Below are 23,198 nucleotides of genomic sequence, written 5' to 3'. Positions count from 1 at the left end.
GAGTGTGGTGCCAAAGAAACTTGCTTTTAAAACAGTAATTAATAAGATTAAGAACACGATTATTCAAACCAATGGCTGTGACAACAGGGTTTCATCCAGTTGTACCCTGAAGGTTCAGCAGGTACAATTGACTCTGTCTTTGAATAGAGAATGAATAGAAGGTGCAGCTAAAAGCAAGGAGTATGTTCCTGACTCACAGACTTTGCAGAATGTATTAAGAAAACATCCATCTCAGTCATAGACAAAGGGTGTAGTGGAGCAACTTGTCAGTCAGCCATCACAACTGATCAATCACATAAAATATAACAATTTTGCAAGCTGATATTTTCTTGAGCTAGATAAGAAATAGAAATAATTTTAAAAGAACAAATATTAAGAGTAGCTAATTCTAAATATTAATTTCAGTTGGGGATGTGTTTTTATAATCGCAAAAGTTCTTCAAGAAGATCAGTCAGAATATAAATACCATTCACTTTGAAGAGACTCACGAATTTTGAAAAATTGACCCCAAAACCTAAATCCAAACCAATTTCTCCAATAATGGATTGATAATGATGTTCATCTTAAACCCCATATGTCAGGATTTTCATGTCCTTATCAGGAAGCAACCTTTAAAAGATCAATCAGCAAACCAATTTTCCATTTGGCATCTGTTGATACTGCTTGGATCTGTGACTTTTTTTATTTGGAAACCTCGCTTTGGTAATCAGGTTTTAAGACGCAGTTGAAGCAAAGACCTTCTTTCTCTATTCTTAAGACAATAGTGCCATCTCGTGGAAAATATTCTGCTTCGTGCAAAGGAGCCCGAAGCCTCTCTTCACCCAAACTTCTCAGGAAATATAGAGGATTTTTTTTTCTTTTTTCTTTTTTGTAAGTTGGCTCCCTCAGATTAACAAATAAGCTTTCAATTAAAATGCCCACTTTTCTGGACACTGGGGTAAGGTTTTGTAAGGTTTTTGCTCTGCTCCAAGGTGCTGTCCTACAACACATGGCCTGAGCATCCTGTTTGGTACAGCCCAGAGGAGCCCAAGTCCTGCATCCTGACAGGAAGGTCCAATGGCCAGGAGGGAGAGCATGAAGCCCAACTCCAACTCTGCAGACAGAGCAATGCTACTCTGCATTTCTGCGTCATCCAGCAAGACCAGTCTCACTGTCCAAGTCCATGCCATGAGTCCTCAGTTCTGCTGCACGTGCACGTGCACTACACACACACTGTCACATCTTAGCCCTGCTTCTCCTGTCAACATTTTCTGACCATTTAATATGATTTTGTGCCTCTTTACTTCTGTAATGGCTTTTTCCTTCAGTCTCTGCAGAGCCAAAACCCAAAAAGCATCTCACACACCAGAGTACACCATAATCCTTTTTACATTTAAAATGCCATCTGTCTTACAGAGGCAAAACAATGAGGATGCATCTGTTTCTTCCACGAGCAGTGGTAGAAGTGTGCCAGAAACAAGGCCCTTTTATCTAGCAAGCTCCAAATGCATGGTTCCTTGCTGAAGATGAAAACTAATTGACCCAAATCACCTTCCTTTTGCACAAGGCAGGTTTAAAGAGAAACAGGCTGCCTGCTTCACACTCCAGGTTTTTCTGCAAAGCTTCTCCTCCTACCACCATGATGGTGTTCTGTGGCTCCTCAAAGGCTTTAAGGGCTCTCTCATCAAAATCACAGGAGGCTGTAAGCCCATCTGGGCTCTGGTCAATCCTCTTCTTTGTAAGTGAATAAAGGTAAATCTCAGCACAGTTCTTTTTGTTAGATCCCTGATAAAGGTGGTGAGTTATGGAGCCATCAGATAGGTAGTAACCAGAAATAGGAATTATATAGGATTGTGTATTCACAGCAAGTTTGACCATCTTTTTATGATGGTTTTCCACAACTCTGGAATAGGGTGTGATGTTAATTTTGCAGTCTGCACTCACTGGTTCAAGATATGCTGAAGAATGAATGTCAGGCTGGTACTTCCATCACGCTTTTTGTTCAGCATTACAGAATCACAGAATAAGCCAAGTTGAAGGGGATCCACAAGGATCAAGTCCAACTCCTGGCCCTGCACAGGAGCATCCCAAAGAAAGACACCATGTGCCCAAGAGTATCATCCAAATGTTTCTTGAATTCTCTCAGGTTGGGTGCTGTGACTACTTCCCTGAGGAGCCTGTTCCAGTCCCCAACCACCCTCTGCGTGAAGAACTTTTTTCTGATCTCCAATCTAAACCTTCCCTGACACAACTTCAGACCATTCCCCTTGGATCCTGTCACTGGTCACCACAGAGAAAAGATCAGTGCCTGCCCCTCCTCTTTCCCTCACAAGGAAGTTGTAGACTTCAATGAGGTCTCCCCTTAGTCTCCTCTTCTCCACGCAGAACAGAACAAGTGCCCTCAGCCGCTCCTCATACGGCTTCCCCTCAAGGCCATTCGTCATCTTCATTGCCCTCCTTTGGACGCTCTCTAATAGCTTGATATCTTACTTATGTTCTGGTTCCCAAAACTGCACACAATGTTCAAGCTGAGGCTGCCCCAGTGCAGAGCAGAGCGGGACAATCCCCTCCCTTGACCAGCTGATGATGCTTTGCCTGATGCCCCCCAGGACACGGTTGACCCTCCTGGCTGCCAGGGGACTCATATTCAACTTGCCATTGACCAGGACCTCCAGGTCCCTTTTCACAGCAATGCTTTCCAGTTTTGAGGTACCAGTTTAAAATACACTGTTTATTCAGTGGACACGTTATTTAGATTGCAGTTAGTCATTCCTGAAATTTGCATCTGAGTGGGAAAAATATATGCTACTACCTGGTATTAATCAACTGAAAACAGTTACATTCAAAATTTCATACACATTTCGTGCATTTAATAGCTGAATTATTTGAAAATAGTACTACTTTAAATTACAAGTTCTTTGGGTTGAGCAATACACCATACAGTGTCTGGAAATGAAAATAATAATCATATTTCTATCCTAAAGGACTGGGACAGCTCTATCTGTGTCTGGTTTTAGTTGGGTAGATTTCTACCCATATTTTAGCAGCATGAAGAAATAATTGGGTTTCCTTTTCTGAGCACAGGTGTGATGTTCAGGATAAAGTTGAAGGCCTCACAGTGTGCCTTGGGGAGGACTTTGCACTGAACCAGCTAATAGTTCACATGCCCTCATGTGAGCAACTCACCTCAGCCTGAAGAGTAAATCACACACTTGTGATGTGTAAAGACTTTTAAAGAACACAACATTCAATTTCTGATTGAGGCATACAATCATGCATAAAGGTTTGCGAAGAGGCACAGATTTTAATTTCTTTAATACAAATCTAAACTATTTAATGGTACAGTAAGAAAATCATTGTGTACTTAACACCAATCAAAAATGGCTGATAAAGCTGAAAGACAGTATTTAATTCTGATGGCACTTTTATGGGATGATAAACTTTTGCAGTACATAGATGTAACATAAAAGTAAAGTTAGAAGGATTCAATCCTGGAAGATGTACAGGCATATATCTTCCAGGGAGCACTTTAATAATTTTTGTCTTTCATGTTTACTTTCTTCAGGCTGTGGAGTACTTTTGCTCTAACTTACCACTCATCTCCAAAGCCTCCTACAAGACTGAACCAGCATCACAGCTCACTGCCAGTGAGATTAGCTGAGAGGACTCCACCAAGGTGCTGCTCTCAACTTTGTCTCCTATGCTGGGACAATCTAGTTAAGACAATTTCTGAACTTATGTGCAGTAGTAAATCTAGCTGAGCCATTTATCCTCATTATCTGCTAGCTCTGTACAATGTTTGAGCTGCAAACGTTGAAGAGCAAAGACTGAAGATATTCTGATTACATTTTATTTTCCCTGAAATAGGGGATAAAATATCCACATGTTTAGACTGACTCTGGGACTGTTTTGAATTGAGACAGACAACATCAGCCTTCAAAGGGCTGACAAGCAGGAGAAATTCTCCAGCAATCTCAAAATCTCTCACAAACATGTTCTACATTAACACCTTAGCCCAAAGGCGGTGCTTTTTTACATCCATGCAGTCTCACTTCTGCCAGACCAATCTGCAAAGAGTTTAAATTGGCTCAAAATCTAGCCTTCTTTTTCCTAGTATTAACACTTTGACCATGATCATACTGTTCTAAAACTATTTTGTAGTAGAAGTCTTACTGGCTTTTTGACATCTATTAGAATTCACCCTTATTGTTTCTACTTTGCTATATTTACAAGTGTGGCATTATCCAGGCTTGTGATTTAGAGGGGAAGAAAAATGTTACTTAAGATAAAATAGCAAGTCATTGATTTCACATTCATGATCTGTTCCTTTATAGGGTCTTACAAGCAATTGCAGAAGTCCCTTTTTAATAAGGTATTTTGCATTTTCAGGTTAATTCCATGTAATCTTTATTGGTATGCATTCTCTGCACTGCTGAGAATAAAAAGCAGCATAGGAGCTGTTACTGTCTAACTTGACACCAAAAGCAATCTTCTATCTGACCTATAGATTTAATTGGCTATAAATAAGCAGTGCAGGTAACAAGTACAAAATGGTATATCGCAAAAAAAAAAAAAACATACTATGGACTGCAGAGCACAATTGAGAGGAGTAAGATTTGTTTAACTGTTACCATGCTATGGACTGAGCTTCTATTTTTCTGAAAATGGTTTGCTCTGCTTTGAAACATTATGGAAAAAAATAATCCTAGAGCTGTTTTCTCACGGCCAAAACAAGTCACTGGCTGTCGTTTCATTGGTTTTTTCTTTTACTTTGAGACTAACTCATTCTCTAGGTACTTGCTGGGGGAGCAAGATGAGATGGTCCACCAAGCACTGCAAATTTGTATTACAGCAATTTTAGATCTTTGAGAATACTAATTCCTAGTGGCATCACAGGTGTGTGCAAATCTGGAACTACCCTGCCTCTCATGCTTGCCAAGAAAAACACATACTCTTCATGTAGTCTGAGCTTTCTCACAGTTGGTATGGAAACAGTTTTTCCGTAACACAGACATGTCTTGGTAATTATATGCAGAAGACAAATATACACCCATTTTTTTAAAAAACTACATCTCTTTGGTCCTTGGTAATTACAAGGTTTAGAGAAAATCTTCCATTTTTTCTCAAAACCATACTTGGGATATCTAATTTTCTTCTTTTACCACACAAGTTGCAGTTGCTCAGTTTTTCCAGAACTGTGGTGGTTTGTTTTAGTCATGAGATCAGTGCTGAAATATGGAGGTGTACTTCAAGATCCATAGCTGTGACCAACAGACTCTTAGAAGAGAAAATATATTGATTTTTATTTTCTCTTGTGACTTTCTTAGATAAAAACAAAGTACACCACATATATGCATGTGCCATTGTGCCCCCTTAGTTCAGTCACAGTAGGTCTGTGAATAACTCCCTATGCACAGGATCTCTTTTTGGCCTTGTTGGTTACTAATGGGCCTAATTCCAATGAAAATATATCTGTAGAACTGCAGTCAACTCATGGGAACCAATGTTAAAGTCTGCCTGAAGTCTGATCCTGTGCCAAAGATCCTTATGCCAAAATCCTAAGCCACACAAGTAGAGAAGACGTGTATGGATGTGTAAGTCTGCATAAGATCCCTGGAAAGGGATCACAAAATCTGCTTCTGTAACTTAATTTCAAGGACTAAAAAGTGTCAGAACTAATAAAAATATTTTTGCTCATGTTATTACTGTAGTACTAATGAGACGTCCTGTTCCAAGGCTTAGTCTGAATAAATGGATGCAGAAAGGAACTTTTCCTCTTAATATTCCAAAATTGTGGAGATGAATCTGTGGAAAGTTCCACATACCTTTGAACCATCTCACTGGAATGAGACAGTGGAGTTGGTGAATTACATATCAGCTCTGTTATGGAAATCCTATGTTTCTGTGTAAAAACACAAACTCCCAAGAAGTTGCTTGTGTGGCTTGTACTTAAGGCTGGTCCTACAAATCAGGTTCTGAGAGAAAGACATTATCAGTTCTCTCAAAAACAAAAATACTGATATTAAAATAAACATTTATAATGGAAACAAACTATTTAAAGTGCCAGAATAAAATCACAGAATCATAGAATGATTTAGGTTGGAAGAGACCTTAAAGATCATCTCATTCCAATGCCCCTGCCATGGGCAGGGAGACCTTTCACCAGACCAGGTTTCTCAGAGTTCCATCCAACCTGGCCTTAAACATTTCCAGGGATGGGGTGTCAATAACTTCTCTGAACAACCTGTTTCAGTGCCTCACCACACTCATAGGAAAGAACTTTTTCCTAAAATCTAATCTAAACCTGTCCTCCTTCAGCTTAAGGCCATTTTACCTTGTCATATCATTACATTCCCTTATAAAAAGTCCCTCTCCAGCTCTCTTGTATGCCCCTTTTAGGTACTGAAAGGCCACAATGAGGTCTCCCCAGAGCCTTCCTTCTCTTCTCCAGGCTGAACAACCCCAACTCTCTCAGCTTGTCTTCACAGAGGAGGTGCTGCAGCCCTCTAATCATCTTGGTAGCCCTCCTCTGGACTCATTACAACATGTCAATGTCCTTCTTGTGTTGGAGTCCCCGGAGTTGGATGCAGTACTCCAAGTGGGGTCTCAAGAGCAGAGTAGAGGGGGAAAATCGCCTCACTCAACCTGCTGGTCATGCTTCTTTTGATGCAGCCCAGGATGTGGTTTGCTTTCTTTCTTCAATATGACACTGCAAGTGCATTGCTGAGTTATATTGAGCTTTTTGTTCACAAATACCTCCAAGTCCTTCTCCCCAGGGTTAGTCTTGATCCATTCTCCACCCAACCTGTATTTGTGCTTGGGATTGCCCCAACGCAGGTGCGGGACTTTGTACTTCGCCTTGTTGAACTTCAGGAAATTCACAGAGGCGTACTTTTCAAGCCTGTCAAGGTCTCTCTGAAAGGCATCCTTTCCCTCCAGCCTGTCAACTGCACCACACAGCTTGGTGTCATTGGCAAACTTGCTGAGTGTGCACTCAATCCCACTTGTCCATTCACAAAGATACTAAGAATTGCCAGTTCCAACACCAACTCCTAAGGAACACCACTCCTCACTGGTCTCCAAGTGGACATTGAGCTATTAACCACAACTCTGAGTGCAACAATTCAGTCAATTTTTTGTCCACTGATTAGTTCATCCCTCAAATCCATGTCTCTCCAGTTTAAAGACAAGGGTGCCATGCAGGACAGTGTCAAATGCTTTGCACAAGTCCAGGTAGATGACATCTGTTGCCCTTCCCTCATCTACCACTGGTGTAACCCCATCGTAGAAGGCCACCAGATTTCTCAGGCATGATATGCCTTTAGTGAAGTCATGTCGGCTGTCACCAATGACGACATTATTTTCCATGTGCCATAGCATAGTTTCTAGGAGGATCTGCTCCATGATCTTGCTGGGCACTGAGGTGAGACTGACCAGGCCATAGTTTCCCAGGTCTTCTTTATTTCCTTTTTTTTAAACGCGTGTTATGTTTCCCATTTCCCAGTCAGTGGGAACTTCACTGGACTGCCATGACTTCTTAGATATGGTGGATAGTGGCTTAGCCATATCCTCAGCCAGTTCCTGTGGATGTATCTCAGCAGGTCTCACGGACTTGTACACCTTCAGATTCCTTAGATGTTCTCAAACCCATTCTTCTCCTACAGCAGGCAGTTCTTCATTATGCCAATCCTTGCTTTCACCTTCTGCAACTTTGGCAATGTGGCTGGAGCACTTGCTGATGAAAACCGAGGCAAAAAAGTCATTGAATACCTCAGTCTTCTCCATGTCCTGGGCAACCAGGTCTTCTGTGTCCTTCCTGAGAGGACCCACATTTTTCCCTAGTCTTTCTTTCACCACTGATGCACCTAACGGAGCTTTTTTGCTTATCCGTTATGTTCTTGGTCAGATTTACTTCTGGCAGTGGTTTAGCTTTGGCTTTAGCTTTCCTAATCAGATCACTGGCTTTTGGGACAATTGCTCTGTATTCATCCTAGGTTACCTTTACCTGCTTCCATCCTCTGTAAGTTACCTGTTTAAGTTTGTCTAGGAGCTCCTTGTTCATCCATGCAGGTCTCCTGGCGTTGTTCCTCGATTTCCTCTTTGTAGGGGTGCATTGCTCTTGAGCCTGGAGGAGACAGTCCTTGACTATCATCCAGCTCTCTTGGACTCCTCTTCCCTCCAGGGTTCTATCCCACAGCACTCTACCAAGGAGATCCTTGAAGAGACCAAAGTTTGCTCTTCTGAAGCCCAGGGTAGTGAGATTGCTTCTCACCCTTCTTATTGCCCCAAGGATCTCAAACTCTACCCTGTCATGGTCACTGCAGTCCAGGACCAGGGCTTAGCAACACAAGGCTGCTCCTGTCTGTCTGTAGCGGGCTTCATCGGCTTGGTCTTCCTGCTCAGGTGGCCTGTAGCAAACGCTCACTATAAAATCACTTGGTGCTGTCCTTCAAGTGTTCTCCTGCTGACCTGCATACCCTCTCCAGGCCCTGGGCATCTCTTGCTGGCTCGGGCATCCAACTGGTATGAGCGGGATGACATGTCGTCCCACATCTCATTACTTGTAAAATCTCTTCAGGTCTAATTTTTACACTTGAAGTTTAATAAATGCCCATAGTAAGAGATAACTGGACAGGATTTTTTCACTGTATTTTCAACAATGACTAATCTGTCAGCATGGTATGAAAGCCCATTAACTCTGACACTGAAAAGGCCTCAAGCAAATATTTCAAGCCTACAACTACCCTGTGGAACACTTTAGACATACTTTTAGTGCCAAACTATATTTGTTTTACTATATTCATTTCTAAGTAACAGTGGACACAAGAACTGTTATTGTCTTGCTAAAGCATGCATATATGCGATAACACATGTCAATAAAGTCCTGGGGATTGGTGGAGTATTGGTAGTTTATGACTGCTGTCATGTGAAAACAGGAGATTTCCTCGACCCTTAACAATTTATTTGTCTGTCAAGTGCCCCAGGAAAGCTGAGACCCTTGTGGCCAATCAATCTGTCAGCATCCTGTTATGGGGACCCTTCACCAAACAGTGCCACTGGATCAGAGGGTGATTTGACTGTCCTTTTCAGGAGTCTAAGCCAACAGCATAAGGAAGTCCCCTCAGTGAGTCTTCCCACTTTATTTGAATGTGTTACCAGCTGCTGGCAGCTGCCAGCACCTGTGAAGGAGTCACTCAGCTTACAGAACAACACCTTTTATTAATACAAAATTGTGACAGGTTAAGGTTCGAAGATTGCCAGTCATAATATCTGACTGCAAAAATGTATTTAATGCAATACACGAGCAAGCTCTAATCCAAATAAAAGTATTCAGTACACGTATAGTTCTTACCCAAAGGCATCCCAGTGGGGGAGAAGACAGGTTCAGCCCATAGACTGATCTCAGCAGTCATGATGGAGTCTTCCCTGATTTTCTTCCCATTCTCAACTTACTTTTATACTATTTCTTTATGTTTAGGTGGAGCTTGAGTGACTTTAAAAGCTTTGCTTTTAAAGATACAGTAAAAAAAACATAGGGCACATGCCCAGAGCAGGATAGTCATACCTCGGAGGTGGATAAATTTGGGATAGAGGTGTGTATTAATATTACAATTATGCTTTAATGAAACAAGTTCATCCGAGGAGAGAGATTTCGCCACAAGGCTTGGCTCAGCAGCAGGACATCTCCTTTTATCTCCTTTGGTTGACAGGTGCTATGTGGTCCTATCAACTACAAAGTACCACCATGTTCCTCTCTCTGCAAGGATTTCCATGGAGGGAGGTCACGGTATCTCCACTCCACTCCACGCTCCGTTCCAGCCCTCTTAGCAAGTACTTATTGCTGTATGGGGAGTTATCATGGAGCACGTTGACCACATTCCATCCAGCGATTAGCAGCTGCATTTTACCCTATAATTTCTGTACCATTGTAATTTCTTTTAGGATGTCAATATAACTTCTTAGTTTCCTCTAATTTTTACCCCCAGTGACTTTCCCACAACTGTTCTGTGCAACTTTTGCATTGTAGTTACAAAATGCAGTTTGCCCCATGGACATATTTAAAAGGCTGATGTGTGAGACCTGCACATCCTTAGATTATTGCTATCTTCTAAAATTGTAAAGAAGCCCCAAACAATTACATCGTTTTCAAGTAACAGCTTACCTCAACATTCTGCAACATTCCCCATTTAGGTTATATTAAACATCAAGTTTAATCAAAATTATCACGGTAAACTGCAACATTTGGAATCTGTGGACAACCTTCTAGATACAATAATTCAATCTCTACCTGCAGGATTACATCACGGGTTCCTCAGTGCTTTGCAAATTTTGCCAAATGGTCATGATTTTGTATTGCCTGCACTTTTATTTTTAACCGGAAGGGTCAAATTAGTTTGTCAAATTATAAATAAGCCTTCTATAATTCTAAAAAACACACTGAACACAAACTCCATTTGAACTGACAATTGCCATTCATATTATTGAGAGATTTGAGGTATTCCTGAAGAGAATAGGCACCAGTGAAGTTGTTGGATCCAGATGTAACGAACCACAGGAACATATTTAGTTAACACCCTATGGAAGAAAAAGGTACATTTCAGTACAACTGTATTTTCTAAATCTCTAAATTGGCTTGGCTTCAAGATAGGCACACATTCATACTGCCTGAAATCCATCACTTCAATGTCACCACTTAGCAATCTCTTTGGAATTTGAAAGGCATGTAGCCAGCAGGTGTGCAGCTAACTGTCTCTTGTGTAGGGAAGGGAGCAAGTTTTACTTACTATAGAACTGGTCACAATGAAGGCAACCAGCAGAGAAAACTCATGACAGTGGTGTGAGTAGAGTGAAAAAAACAAGCCCTCTCCAAGTCAGATATTTCAGCCTTTTTCCACACACACAAAAGAAAGGGACTACCCATTTTAAAAATAAGACTTAGACAAGTATTTCAGAGTTCAAGACCTTCAGCATGTTATTTTGTCTCTTTGCTTAATCATTCAAAGACTTAATGTGAAAACCATCAGTCCTTATGAACTAATATGCCCACTTACTTCTGCTCCTCAGTGGTGAAAAACTGCGGCTTCGAAACGACTGCAACACAAAAAGAAAGGCTACTCAGTTATGCTAAAAAACTGCACCCAAGAAAACCACCTGGGGGCCCATCAACATTCAGAAAACTTGCACGTGTCTATCAGTGCAGCTCCACAGCTACAAAGTCAAGTTCGACAACTTTCTAGTTTTTTTCACACCCCACACACACAGAGAAAAGTGAGCCACACCCAAAGCCTCTCATAGTTTCAATATTCACATTTTAAGTTGAGGGCACCCATGTCAATTTAATAAGATGGGCTAACAATTAGAAAAATATATGTTTTTTACAGAAATAATTAAAAATGTTGTATAACTTGACCATACACAGAACTCTGCTAAGGTTTCACATATCTTATCAGTACCACCTCAGGTCTTCCCCTTCTGCTCACCCTACAGTTATTTTCTGTTCCACTCTGGCATTAGAGAGTAAATTTAGTTTACTAATTCCAAGAGGTACAAACTATGTGCTGTATATGTACTGCAAGATGACTAAAACATTTCCAAATTATGCAATTAGTTATTCTGAAGGGTACTGAAGCAAGGGAAAGTAGGGGCAAATCATTCTAAGATCACAGTTAAATTCTCACAGGTATCAACTGTGTATCTCCACTGATCAATATCTATCAGTTCAGCTATCTGTCAGTTCAGTTTCACCTCATTCAAGACCTTCAAGCAAAGGTATTTATTCCCAATGTTAAAATGTACATGTGGCACATGAGCATTTTTAATAGGTTGTCTACATTCCTAGTTAAAATACTTGATGTTGTTAATACTATAAGCATTCAGCTGAGGCTTACATGACTAGATAGGAGACGACGGGTGCTACAGCTGCAGCTTCTGCTTCTGATTTTACTTCTGCGAAAGCACTACAAGAGAAGAGTTTGACAAACCTCTTTTGAGAGAGAGGGTTTAATAAAGACAGACTCTGCAAGCCGACTTGCCATGCTGGAGACAAGGCTTGAGGACAGAGAGGAAACACAGTAAACTTTCTCCTTAGAACAGGCTCTGCCAATAATCTTACATCTGCATAATTAATACATTAAGGAAAATGGAACTATTCATCCTAAATAAAGGATGAGGCACTAAAACCTAACTGATACTTGACATACAACTCCACCCACACAGGGAACAGTTAAGAACTTATCTTTTTAAATTTTAAAAACAGTGTTGAAATCCAATGACTTCCCTTAACATAATCCTTAACAAAATACATACCAGAGACACCCTTTTAGTGACTACCTCTCCCTTCACAATTACAACACCATCTTCCACCAGAGCGGGCCATACGTGATAGGCCACAAAGGCAGCTGTGAAATCTGAGTCAGGACTACGATAGTACCTGTTGAAACACAGAGTACAAGAAATGTCTGCATATAAGTGCCAAAAGATAAATATGTTTCAAATCATAAATGCTGATAAAAAGCAGAATACTAGCTATAGCTCTAATATCTTTCTTGACAATTTTTCCATATGTCAAAAATAAGTACTCTTTAAGTGATCCTGTAAAGGAAATGCAGTTGTAAGACAGATTTATCAGGACCTACTGTTTACTTATACTGACAGGCACTCCGATAAAGCCATTTCACACTTCAGGAGACCAGCAGACCATATTTTTGCATAAGCCCAATACAAGCCAGGGCCCCTGTGTCCACTGACATACCACATCTTCTGAGCAGCAACTTGGCAGGCATAGTCATCCCGTCTTCCTGAAATGTCTTGCTAAAACAAGACTCCTATAAAGGATATTATAGAAATACTCTATATCAACTATAAAGGTACATCTTAGTATCTTATGAGACATGAGGCAACTTTATTAGCAAGATCCTCAGATATTGATAATGAAACGGTGACATTTTAGCTAAGAGAAATTAATTCAAGGGCCTATGTTAACATACCAGATATATATTACCTCAATAAGTCTGGAATATTGGCTAAATAATGAAGTCTCTGGCTTTGTGGATTCAAGCTCAAAACAAATACAAAAATAACAGAAGTAAAAAATAGCAGTGCATCTACACTTCAGCAACGTATTACAATAGCAAGTTATATTAAAACAATATTGTTAACATAGGCATGAAGCAAGGCGTAGGGTGTGATCAGGTTTGGGCAGCCCTTTATAGAATGGTATCACACATAACTAACAGAGATATTTTAATTTCTACAAGTTTTGCTCCATCTCTGTGTACCACATATACACACTGTACACATAAACATATATATGCCACATTTATCTATATAGATGGATAGATGAGAGTATGTGTCTCCTGCAGCAGCACGTACAAACATATTACACTTGTTTTTCGAAGGCCACACACAGCAAGTAGGTGGAGAAAGCATCCCCAGACTATACCATTGCTTTGTTGCCTTCTTAATTCAGCCAATAGCTTTGGGTATCAAGAAGCTAACTGCCCAGTATTCGGACAGGATCATTGAGCAGTCCTGTATGACTTTGCACTTTCCTGTTGAAAGGCTACTTTCACCTTCTCTATTTCTTTCACTGGCTTCTCAAGCACTTCCCCACCTGTGTTCCATTCTATTTTAAATTATTATTAGAAACCTTTTTATTGATCTAGGGAATTTTTGTTTTTGCTTTTGAGAGCATTTTTTGTTTGAGTTATCAATCCTATTAATTTTCTAGAAGGTATGGAAGCGTCCTGTAGTTCTCTGGCAGCTAACAAAGACCTGACCCTATAGAAAAAACAATGTTATGGTGTGACTTTTTTTTAAAAACAAAATTCTTTTTCTTAAAAGTCATTCTCCTTTCTGCTCAGCTGTAAACCAGAAGAGATGGTAGCATATTAGTATTCATATGCTGTACAGCAGCCACAGCCTGGAGGTTGCAGCAAACACATTGATGATCTTGGTAGCAGGCACCAATTGCCAGATCTCAGTAAACATGACTTTTACACAATAGGCCAGAAAGGAGGAACAAAGATGCAAATATTTGTTAAAAGGCAGGTAGAGACTAAATAAGAAAAGGAAAGCTGATAATAATTTTCCTCTTAAATGATAAATTAAATACGCTCTAGAAACTGAAGTTTATCCAGAAAATCGCTCTGCTGTTCATTAAAAAAAACCTGTTAACACTTGTCTACATTCCTGGCATTTACACACTACCATAAAACCTCAAAGACATACCAAATTAACTATAGATCAGGGATATTTGCCCAAAATTCATGTTTAGCAATCTTAAACATTTATATTAATTAAGGAACAAGTAGACTATACAACCTGATGGATTCTTTTAATAATAAGAATCTAACTGAATTTTAAGAGTTCTTACTTGCTCTCATTGAAAAGTTCTCCATCAATACCAAAGGCAACATCAAGAGGAGGAATGAGTGTCTGCATTGAAAAAGCCAAACAGCACAACTCTTGAATCAAAGTGCTGAGCACAATGAAATCAATTTCTGGTGGAAATGAAATCTTTGGGTTGAAGTTCATGGAGCGAATTACTTCCTGAAAATAAACATATTGTTAATTTTCACTCACTAACAATTTAATTCACAGGAAAGTATGGAAACCCATCCTAAATATGCCTCTCAGCTTTCTACATTTAAAAGTCAGTATCAGAAGCTCACAGTAATTGCCTTAGACTATTTCAGAAAATAATAGCTTCAGAAAGAATGTACTGTTATTTCAGAAATTAAGTATGAGCTACATTATTGACATAAATCTTAGGAAGGAGATGCAGCTTTTCAACAGAAAACAAAATTCAAGAAAAATGTGAAATTTAGCTTACATTTATTTGACTAAGACAGTTACACTGTATCTTCAAAAATATTATTCTTGCAGACAGAGAAATGCTAGTCACAGAAAAATAAAACAAGCGATTACTAGCCCATACTTATACCAGTCCTAGCAATATTATTTTGGAAAGTACACTGCTACAAGACAAAATCCATATGATAACTTTTTTCTTCTTCAGGTAACAGTGCATTTCTAGTTTACACATTCTGAATTTAACAGCTCCTGAAATAGATCAACATGTTGCTACCCCACTGCCCTTGACCTACCTTGACACTGGCATGAACATCATACTCATCCTTGTGGCAAACTATATAATCCAGCACAGTGTCTTCAAGTGACTCAGGCCCCGAGTGACTTAGAGACAGAGCCTCTTTACATGTATTTGAACTTCCAGTAGGCCATCTTTGCTGCATAAAAAGATTCCTGCAAACATAAAGAACATCTAGTTAAATCCAGGAGACTGAAATTAATTTTTTATCAGTTATCTCAGAAAATGAACTTAACCCAGTATCATCATCATAAGGAGGAAAAAAAACACTGCTACAAAAGGGAAAGTTAACTCATCTGGAAGGAATTCTCTGATTGAGTGAAACTTCTTTGTAGAAGACAGTATTGAAAAGATTCTCATCTAACCATCTATATTTGCATAGGATTCCATCACACACCCATGATCAATACAACCACATTCAAAGATATCAAGAGTAATAGCATTTTACATGCCATAGCCCAGCACATCAGACAGGAACTCTTCTTGTTTGTCAGGAAAAAAGGTTGAATTAGAGAGTGTAAACTGAATGACAGTTGGAAAAAACCTCCAATAAGTTAAATGTGCTTGGGATCACACACATTAAGAGACACACTGTCTGTCTCTGATGACTACATCATTTTTATAGAAAAGAAGATCAAGTACAGAAAAGATGAAAACAAATTTCTTCAGACTGAGCTCATAGTAAATATGAGGTATGTAGGTAGTTTCAAGGCACCCAACAAAAGTAGAAAAGCACACAGTTACAGGCAAAAAGAAAGCATGCTACGGAAAAATTTTTATCTTTGTACTGTTGTAGTATATAATGCAGTATTCTCAAAAGAATTCATCTAAATAAAGCAGTGTTGATCACTGCAGGAATCAGCTTCTTTTCAGAGCCATTCAGTCTTCTTATACACTCCTTTTAGCATCCATACTACAGATCACTGACCCTGTTCCAGTGTTGGGACAGGTCAGTCAGGACACTAACTTGGGAGTTCAGTATAGAAGTGTGAGTGGAAGAAAGAAAAATCAACAAGAAAAAAGGACGAAAAGTTTTCTTCTCTGTACTTGAATGTACTAGAAATGCTAATTTACCTACAATTTAGTCCACTGCAGACATAATATTTTATAAAACACTTCAGGCCTGTAAAATAAGAAATATTATTTCTTTCTTACCACAGCTGCAGTGTATATTATCCTCTGCACCATCTCCAAGTCACTGATGTAAGTCCTCAAAAGGGTCTCTGCATCGAAGCGTTCCTGAGCATAAATGAAACCAAAGCGAGCCACCAGGCAGGCGCGACGGGAAGCGTTGATGTGCCTGGCTCGGCCAGGTGACCAGCTCTTCGGGCGAACGGAACGCTGGGACTTGGCCCCACTGCGCCTGTAAGGAGAGCGGCTCCGCACGAGCCTACAACAGACATGGGAAGAAGCTGGAGGTCAATTCACCGTCTTCAGATGTTTCTCCCTAGCACAGAGTTTTGAGTCAATTTAATTTTTATCAAATTGAGCTAAGATTTTGAGCCAATGCAATTAGAGAAGCTGCAGCTGTTTAGTCTAATCTGAAGGCATTTGTGTCAATATATTTTATGGGCTAAAGCATAAACAGTAAAAATAAAGTATTTCCTAAAGTGTGTACAGACAAGCACTTTGTTCTGGGGAAACACACTTCTAACAAGTAATAATTTGGAGATTTGTTCCTCTTTCTGCACTTTGACTGAAGTCAAACAAGTGAGAATATAACAAGTTCTGCCCTGTAATGGTACAGTGTTCAGAGGACTCATTAAAAAAAAAACCTAACCATTTCTTTTTATTCCATACAGTTGCTGTCAATGTATTTTTCAAAGCTGCACTATTTGCTGTTTTGTCTAAAACTTAACTGCTTTAAATTAAAATATTTCGGCACTAGGAGTAATCAGCCAGAGTTTATGTTCCCTCATAACAAAGTGCAAAAGCTCAACTTTTGTTTATTCTTCAGTTTCAAATGAGGAGGGAATTCATGCTACCTAACATGAACAATTTCTATAATTCAGTGACTTCTCTAATAACGCCTCTACCTGCTCTGAAGAACAGACTTCCGGGCATCCAGGATAGTAATCTCATCCCGCAGCATTTGAATTTGCTGCTCATAGTCATTCAGACGCTCTAACTTCTTCAGGGCATCCTCCTCTTCGGCACGGGAAGTGTTCAGACTTAATCACACAGAATAAAGTCAGTCACAAGATGCCCTTCTATCATTGTAAACCATCTATCAATTAATCCTCATCATCAAAAAAAAAGGAGCAGAAAAAGAGGAACATTTTTGAGCAAACTCCTTATGCTGAAATACAGGAAAAATCAAGAATTCAAAAAAGCATACTCCAAAGCAGACTCTTAAAAATGTAAAAGTGTACTGTAGCAGGAAAGTGGATACACTACACTCTGTTACAGGAGAAATCACTGGTTAACATTTGGTGTCCTTATGCTAGCTCAGATGATGAGGTCTAAAAGAAACTGTTTTCTTTCTCATATTTAAGATTTTAACTAGACCAGCTCAGTTTTCTTTCCAAAGGAAGATTAAGAACCTAAGTATTTTCTCCATGGGGTACTAGGGTTCTTTTCTTCGCTGGAATATAGTAGTCAGTCAAAGGGTATCACCAATGAAGTTATTGAAGTAATATCAAAAGCTAATGATTCCTCTCCTGCTGGCCCCAAGAGAAGTACTGTTTCTTAAACATCGGCAGACAACTAGTTAAGCAAGTTTATCTTCTGTCCTTTACTCTTACTTAGTATTAAAAAGTATCTCAGCGTCTCTGCTTTCTCTCCCAACACAGGTATTACTGTTGTTTCCTCTTTCCAAAAGTGTAGGGGGGAAAAGGATGCTTTCTATTTACTTTGAAGGTATTCAGTCTGTCCTTTTCTTTACCGAAGGATCCTGGTGAGATTTTTGAGGATCTGAACCAATGAAAGCTGTAACACGTATCAGTCAACAAGCTTCCTCTTCCGGCTTTTTAAGGAGCAGGCTGACTGAGAGGACCACAGTAATAAGACGAGCAACATCTGCTAAGAGGAAAGACTGTCCAATCCCCTGGACACCCTTAGTCAGCTCCTTCAGGAAGGACTTCTAGCTGAGTACTAGTAAAAGAGGGCTAAAGAATTCTACTATAAAGAACAATTTAGAAAGAAAAGTAGATTTGGAAAGATGAGTTCTAAAGGTAGGTATGGGGAAAATTCAAACTGATAGTCTTGGAAACACTTCATAAGGACATGAAACTACATCACCTATTGTACTGATCCAAGACCTGTGAACATTTATTGTTCTCATGCTAATAGGATGCACAAGAAGCCACTTGGAGCTATCTCTAAAATGGCCCTGGAACTGGCATTAACTGCACAAATTTGTATCTGAAGCAATTTAGTAATTTTGAGACTATAGTGCTCCACAAAATATGTTTTAAGCAATTAGGCAAAAACTGTTCAGTCCTAGTCATTTAGGAAAACCTACTAAGTCAATTTATAAATGTGTGTATGACTGTAGCATTTGTAGCCCACTTTGGATACTTATATACACAATATACAGCCTAGATACATTTTGAAGCTCTGATTGTAAGCCAGACATGAAACATTTTACAAATCTCCATCAGTATTTAGATGTCAAGAGAAAAATGTGGCTTGTTGAAAAACAAAAAGCAAATAAAAGAAACACAGTTAATTTCCCTACTCTTGTTCCATCTGGTTGATCTGCAGACGAGTTGAAGTCAGTTTTTCCTCCAGGTCTTGCAGTGGACAAGTCTCAGGTGTGGTGTCCAGTTCCATCTGGTTGATCTGCAGACGAGTTGAAGTCAGTTTTTCCTCCAGGCCTTGCAGTGGACAAGTCTCAGGTGTGGTGTCCAGTTCCATCTGGTTGATCTGCAGACAAGTTGAAGTCAGTTTTTCCTCCAGGTCTTGCAGTGGACAAGTCTCAGGTGTGGTGTCCAGTTCTCTCAGCTGCATCTCACTCCCAACTGAATCCTACCAGGAAACACAAAGTCACACTGTTTGAATGTACTACCTTACAGAATCCCTCAGCAATATACTAGAGAATTATTAGCAGACGTATTTCTAAAGATTTCAGTAATGACCATTTCTAAAGAAACTGAGAACAAAAGCAATCGCATACCGTCTAGAGACATAAGCAATCCCTTCCAGGCACACCAAACAGAGACTCAATTATGTTAAGAAAAATATTCACTTCTTTTTTACCTCATGATAGAACTTATGGAAGGTCTGCATATGCAGATTTACTGCTTGTACACACATCACCAGAACAAAGCATTTTGCAGATGTGTTGCACAGTTAGTCAACTTCTGATTGACTATATCACCAACTCAAGTACACTTTTTGGTAATTCATGTACACAAAGGAACAGAAAAAGTTATTAGAGGAGGCAAGTATTGTCATTCCAGAAAGCACATTACTACACATGCAGTTCTGTCTTTAACAACCTATAAAGTTGCCTGATACTACTGGAATTAAATAAGTAATTGTGTAGCAGGCTCTTTAAATGCAATAACAAACCTGTAACTGGCACACCTGGTGTACTGTCATTTAATAACATCATTATTTTATATTTTGTGGGGTTTTCGCAGAATCCTGCTCCTGCATTATACTAGAATCTGACTCTCATGGGCTATCACTTTTCATTTGTCCTTATTTTAACTGTGAAATATTTTGACAGAGGAGGTATAAAAAATGAGAAATTAGAAAACATGGAGACATCACTGTCAAACCTCAGGATTCTGAGTATTTTCCCACAGTCTACATTGGCCAATGTTCCCCTTTTCTTTCAAAGCAGAAAACCACAACAGATCTATCTTTTCTGCCAAACTGTTAGTACTACAATCCTTTCAGTAAATATCAAATACATACTAACTCCAAACATCACAGCAGGAACGTGGTGGTATCATGAAGAACATAAGCACTTTTTATTTAACCCTTCCGGAAATAATGTTAAGACAGTCCAAGACTTTTTCCTTCAAAAAAAAATAAAGGGAGTTCACAGACTAATGTATGCACACCTTCAGCTTACATGTGTATTTTCACACAGTGTTAGGTTTTTCTAATACAGATATGGCCTAAATATTTCTGTGATGTCTCTGCATATGTAAACATAGCAAATCTTTACTGAGGAAAGGAAAGCAGTACAATAACATAGACTTCTTTTACAATGCAAATTCCTATACAATAGCATGCATGTCTCCAAAGGTGTCTCCATGAGCAACTAAGAATGTATTACATTAAGCAAAATCTGGTAGGGAGGTCATTATTAACAGAAGTCATTAAAGTTCTTCTGCAGGTATAAATTCACATGGTAATATACATACCTGAGTGATGGAGAGGTTGTTCTCAAAGCTCTTTCCTGAAGTAGCACAGTAAAAACAAGTCCCTAGCTGTGGCAAGAGACGTTTTTTTATTGTTTCTGCGCCTTCATTATTACCATCTAAGAAAATACATACATTAAGAAATTGTGAGAATACTTACAGAAAGAGCCAGAGTTTGAAAAAAATGTCACATGTGAAAAGTGTTAGTAATTAAACGAGACACTGATTTACCTTCTTGAGATGTTTCATTGAGAATTGTGAAGAGCTGTTTTTGAATCTCAGTGTTCAATTCTAAAATTTCACAGCATCGGTTCAGATTCTCACCAGAGGAATTAATCTGTAAATTAATGTGTATTACTATATCTGTGGGGGTTTTCTTACTTCAAGTTATCCCTGTTACGATCATGACATTTTTTCCCCTATAATTGCATCTTCACAAGCTTTTCTTACTACATCCTCTAGAATACTCATCTGTTTTAAGGTTCACATTGTTAACAGGCAAACAAACAACATCAAACTTCTATCACTATCAGGACTTCTATCACCCAGTTAATTCACTACCTGAGAAAACTTCTTTATGAATGGAGAAGGAAGTAAGTTGCAATCACAAATGCCTCTAAAAAAAGAATCATTATAATTGTCGATCTGAGTTGAAACCATTCAACAGTTATTAAAATAACAATATAGCAGATTGTTGGATGAAAAATAAAACACATTAGTCCAAAAACTGGTTTTCCATATCAGCAAAAATAATACATATAAGGCTATTATCTTGCTTTGTCAGCAGTCACATGAGGCTTCCATGCAATTTCATCTGATTTTTAAGAGTTACGAACTGAAAAAAACACTGAAGTAGGGGCAAAATCCAGCACTATGCCTAGGAAACAGCAAAATGACACCACTTTCAGGAAATGCAATTTTGAAAAGGAGTAGGATACTACTGCACCTGCCAGGAGACCACATACTTTGTACCTGCTTCCTTAATCTTTATCTGTAACCTGCATAGCACCTTCCACGCAGATCACCCTGTAGGTTTTCAGGCTCTAATGACTCCATATGGGTTTTACAAGCTTCCAAAACAGCTGAAATTCTCACTCATGCCTCTGTCAGCTTGCATTTTGATTGCTGCAACATGCTTTCCTCTGGCCTTGGGGAGCACAGTCAACCTGCTCACCTCCACCAGAACACGGCTGCAAAGTGCATTTTTCCAGTTCATTACAGTCACATAACACCCATGGTGCTTCCATCTGCCACCTCCTCTTTTTCTGCACCAGCAGCCCGAAGCTGTTCATGTTCATTGCCCAAGACCTCAGAGACTACCTGCAACTCACTTAACCTAGAGAATTCAGCTCCCACTAGTTCTCAGCCCTCCCCGAGGTCTACCTGCACCATCCAAGATGCAAGATCGTAAAACGCATGCCACTGCTCTTCCTGCTCTGGCATTCTCTGTGGTAGCTTTATCAGCTACTCTCAAAATACTTAAAACTCTTCTTTGCCAGGAATCCCGCAGAGAGTTACACTAGCTATTAACATCCTGTAACTCCTGCCTACTACAAAGTAAAAAGAATACTTGATTTCCCTTGAAAAGGCTACATCTCTGCTCAACACCTTTTCTTATCAACCATTGTACACAGTAGGTGGTTAAAGGCTTATGACCAAATCAACTATCCGTCTCCTGAAGCTAATGAAACCTAGGGTTGCATGAGTGAGAACTCTGTCAAGATTTTTTCCACTGAGAAAAGTCACAGTTGTGAAGTCTTGGGTTCCTTCAACTCATCTTTCCCTAAGTTTACGTCTTCTCTACTGCTTCTACTGTTGCACCTCCTCAGTCCTCTGTTACCGCTGACTCCTCCGTGGAGGAGCCACCTGCAGCCTTCTCCTCACCCACAACCCGAAACTCTTCCCTCACGCCCACTTCCCCCCTTCAGAAGCCCTTTGGCAGCCGTGCTGTCTTGCAGCAGCCTCTCAGCTCTAACAGGTTTCCCATCCAGAACAGCTGGATGCCGGATAACCCGTTCTCACTTTCAGCACCCTTTTTCCTCACGTTCTCCTGACTGTTCCTGGGCTACGAGCGATTCCTTTCGCACACTCCCTGACCCGCGGTCCTTCCACCTGCTGGTCTCCACCACGACGCTCAGCTATGCTCCAGACACAGCCACTGCCGCTCAAACCTTACTTTTAACCTCCAGCTCTTGCTTTCACGGAACCTTGACACGGGCAAAAAGCCAAACAGCTGAAGCTGGAAGTGCTTAAAAGGTGTTGGAACCGTGGTAACCAGGTGCGCGTGCGGGGCAGCACTCCCAAACCGGCCTCTGGGACACCGAGCGGCGGCCGCTGCCCGCTCCGCGTCCCGCCGTCATCGCGGGAACTCGGCCCCGAGGAGCGGCAGGACCCACCTCATAGTCCTGCTGCCAGCTCTCCAGCTTCTCCTGCAGCGCTCGGGCGCTCCCCGTGCCCACCAGATTCCTTAAGCCCTCGGCCATGGTCGGCGGTCAGCTCGCTCCTGAGGTTGGGGCGGGATGTGCTGCGCTGATTTTTCTGTCCCTCCGGGAGCGCTCCTCGGGCGGCGCGGGTGGAACGAAGATGTTACAGCCGGCCCGGATCCTCTGCCCTGGGCTGGGCCGCGGCAGCCGCGGTGGTGACTCGCGGGACGGCCCGTGGCGGCGGCGGTGCCACGGCAACGCTGCGGGGGGGCGGCGGCCGCCCGTAGAGCGGGGCCGGCCCGCGGCCGCCGGGCGGCGCCGCCGGGTAACGCCTGAGGGCACGGGCCGCGGGGACCCGCCCGCTCAGCG

The 23,198-nt window shown here is 40.6% G+C and overlaps 1 protein-coding gene across 1 annotated transcript; it reads right to left on the bottom strand.

Moving 5' to 3' along the window:
- Positions 1-10,428: 10,428 nt before the first annotated feature.
- SPATA18 (spermatogenesis associated 18) lies at positions 10,429-23,094 on the bottom strand. The gene is given in 14 exon segments (XM_032686794.1): positions 10,429-10,554; positions 11,031-11,070; positions 11,868-11,936; positions 12,286-12,409; positions 14,354-14,529; positions 15,087-15,201; positions 15,203-15,243; positions 16,244-16,478; positions 17,125-17,259; positions 18,768-18,898; positions 18,983-19,057; positions 20,410-20,525; positions 20,638-20,743; positions 22,803-23,094. Coding segments are annotated over 14 exon segments (1,458 nt in total). The 5' UTR covers positions 22,890-23,094; the 3' UTR covers positions 10,429-10,546.
- Between the last annotated feature and the right edge of the window lie 104 nt (positions 23,095-23,198).

Source organism: Chiroxiphia lanceolata, chromosome 4, assembly GCF_009829145.1.
Source record: "Chiroxiphia lanceolata isolate bChiLan1 chromosome 4, bChiLan1.pri, whole genome shotgun sequence".
NCBI classification, from domain to species: domain Eukaryota; kingdom Metazoa; phylum Chordata; class Aves; order Passeriformes; family Pipridae; genus Chiroxiphia; species Chiroxiphia lanceolata.
The sequence above is the reverse complement of the archived record's forward strand: the minus strand, read 5'-3'. Positions and strand labels throughout refer to the sequence as shown.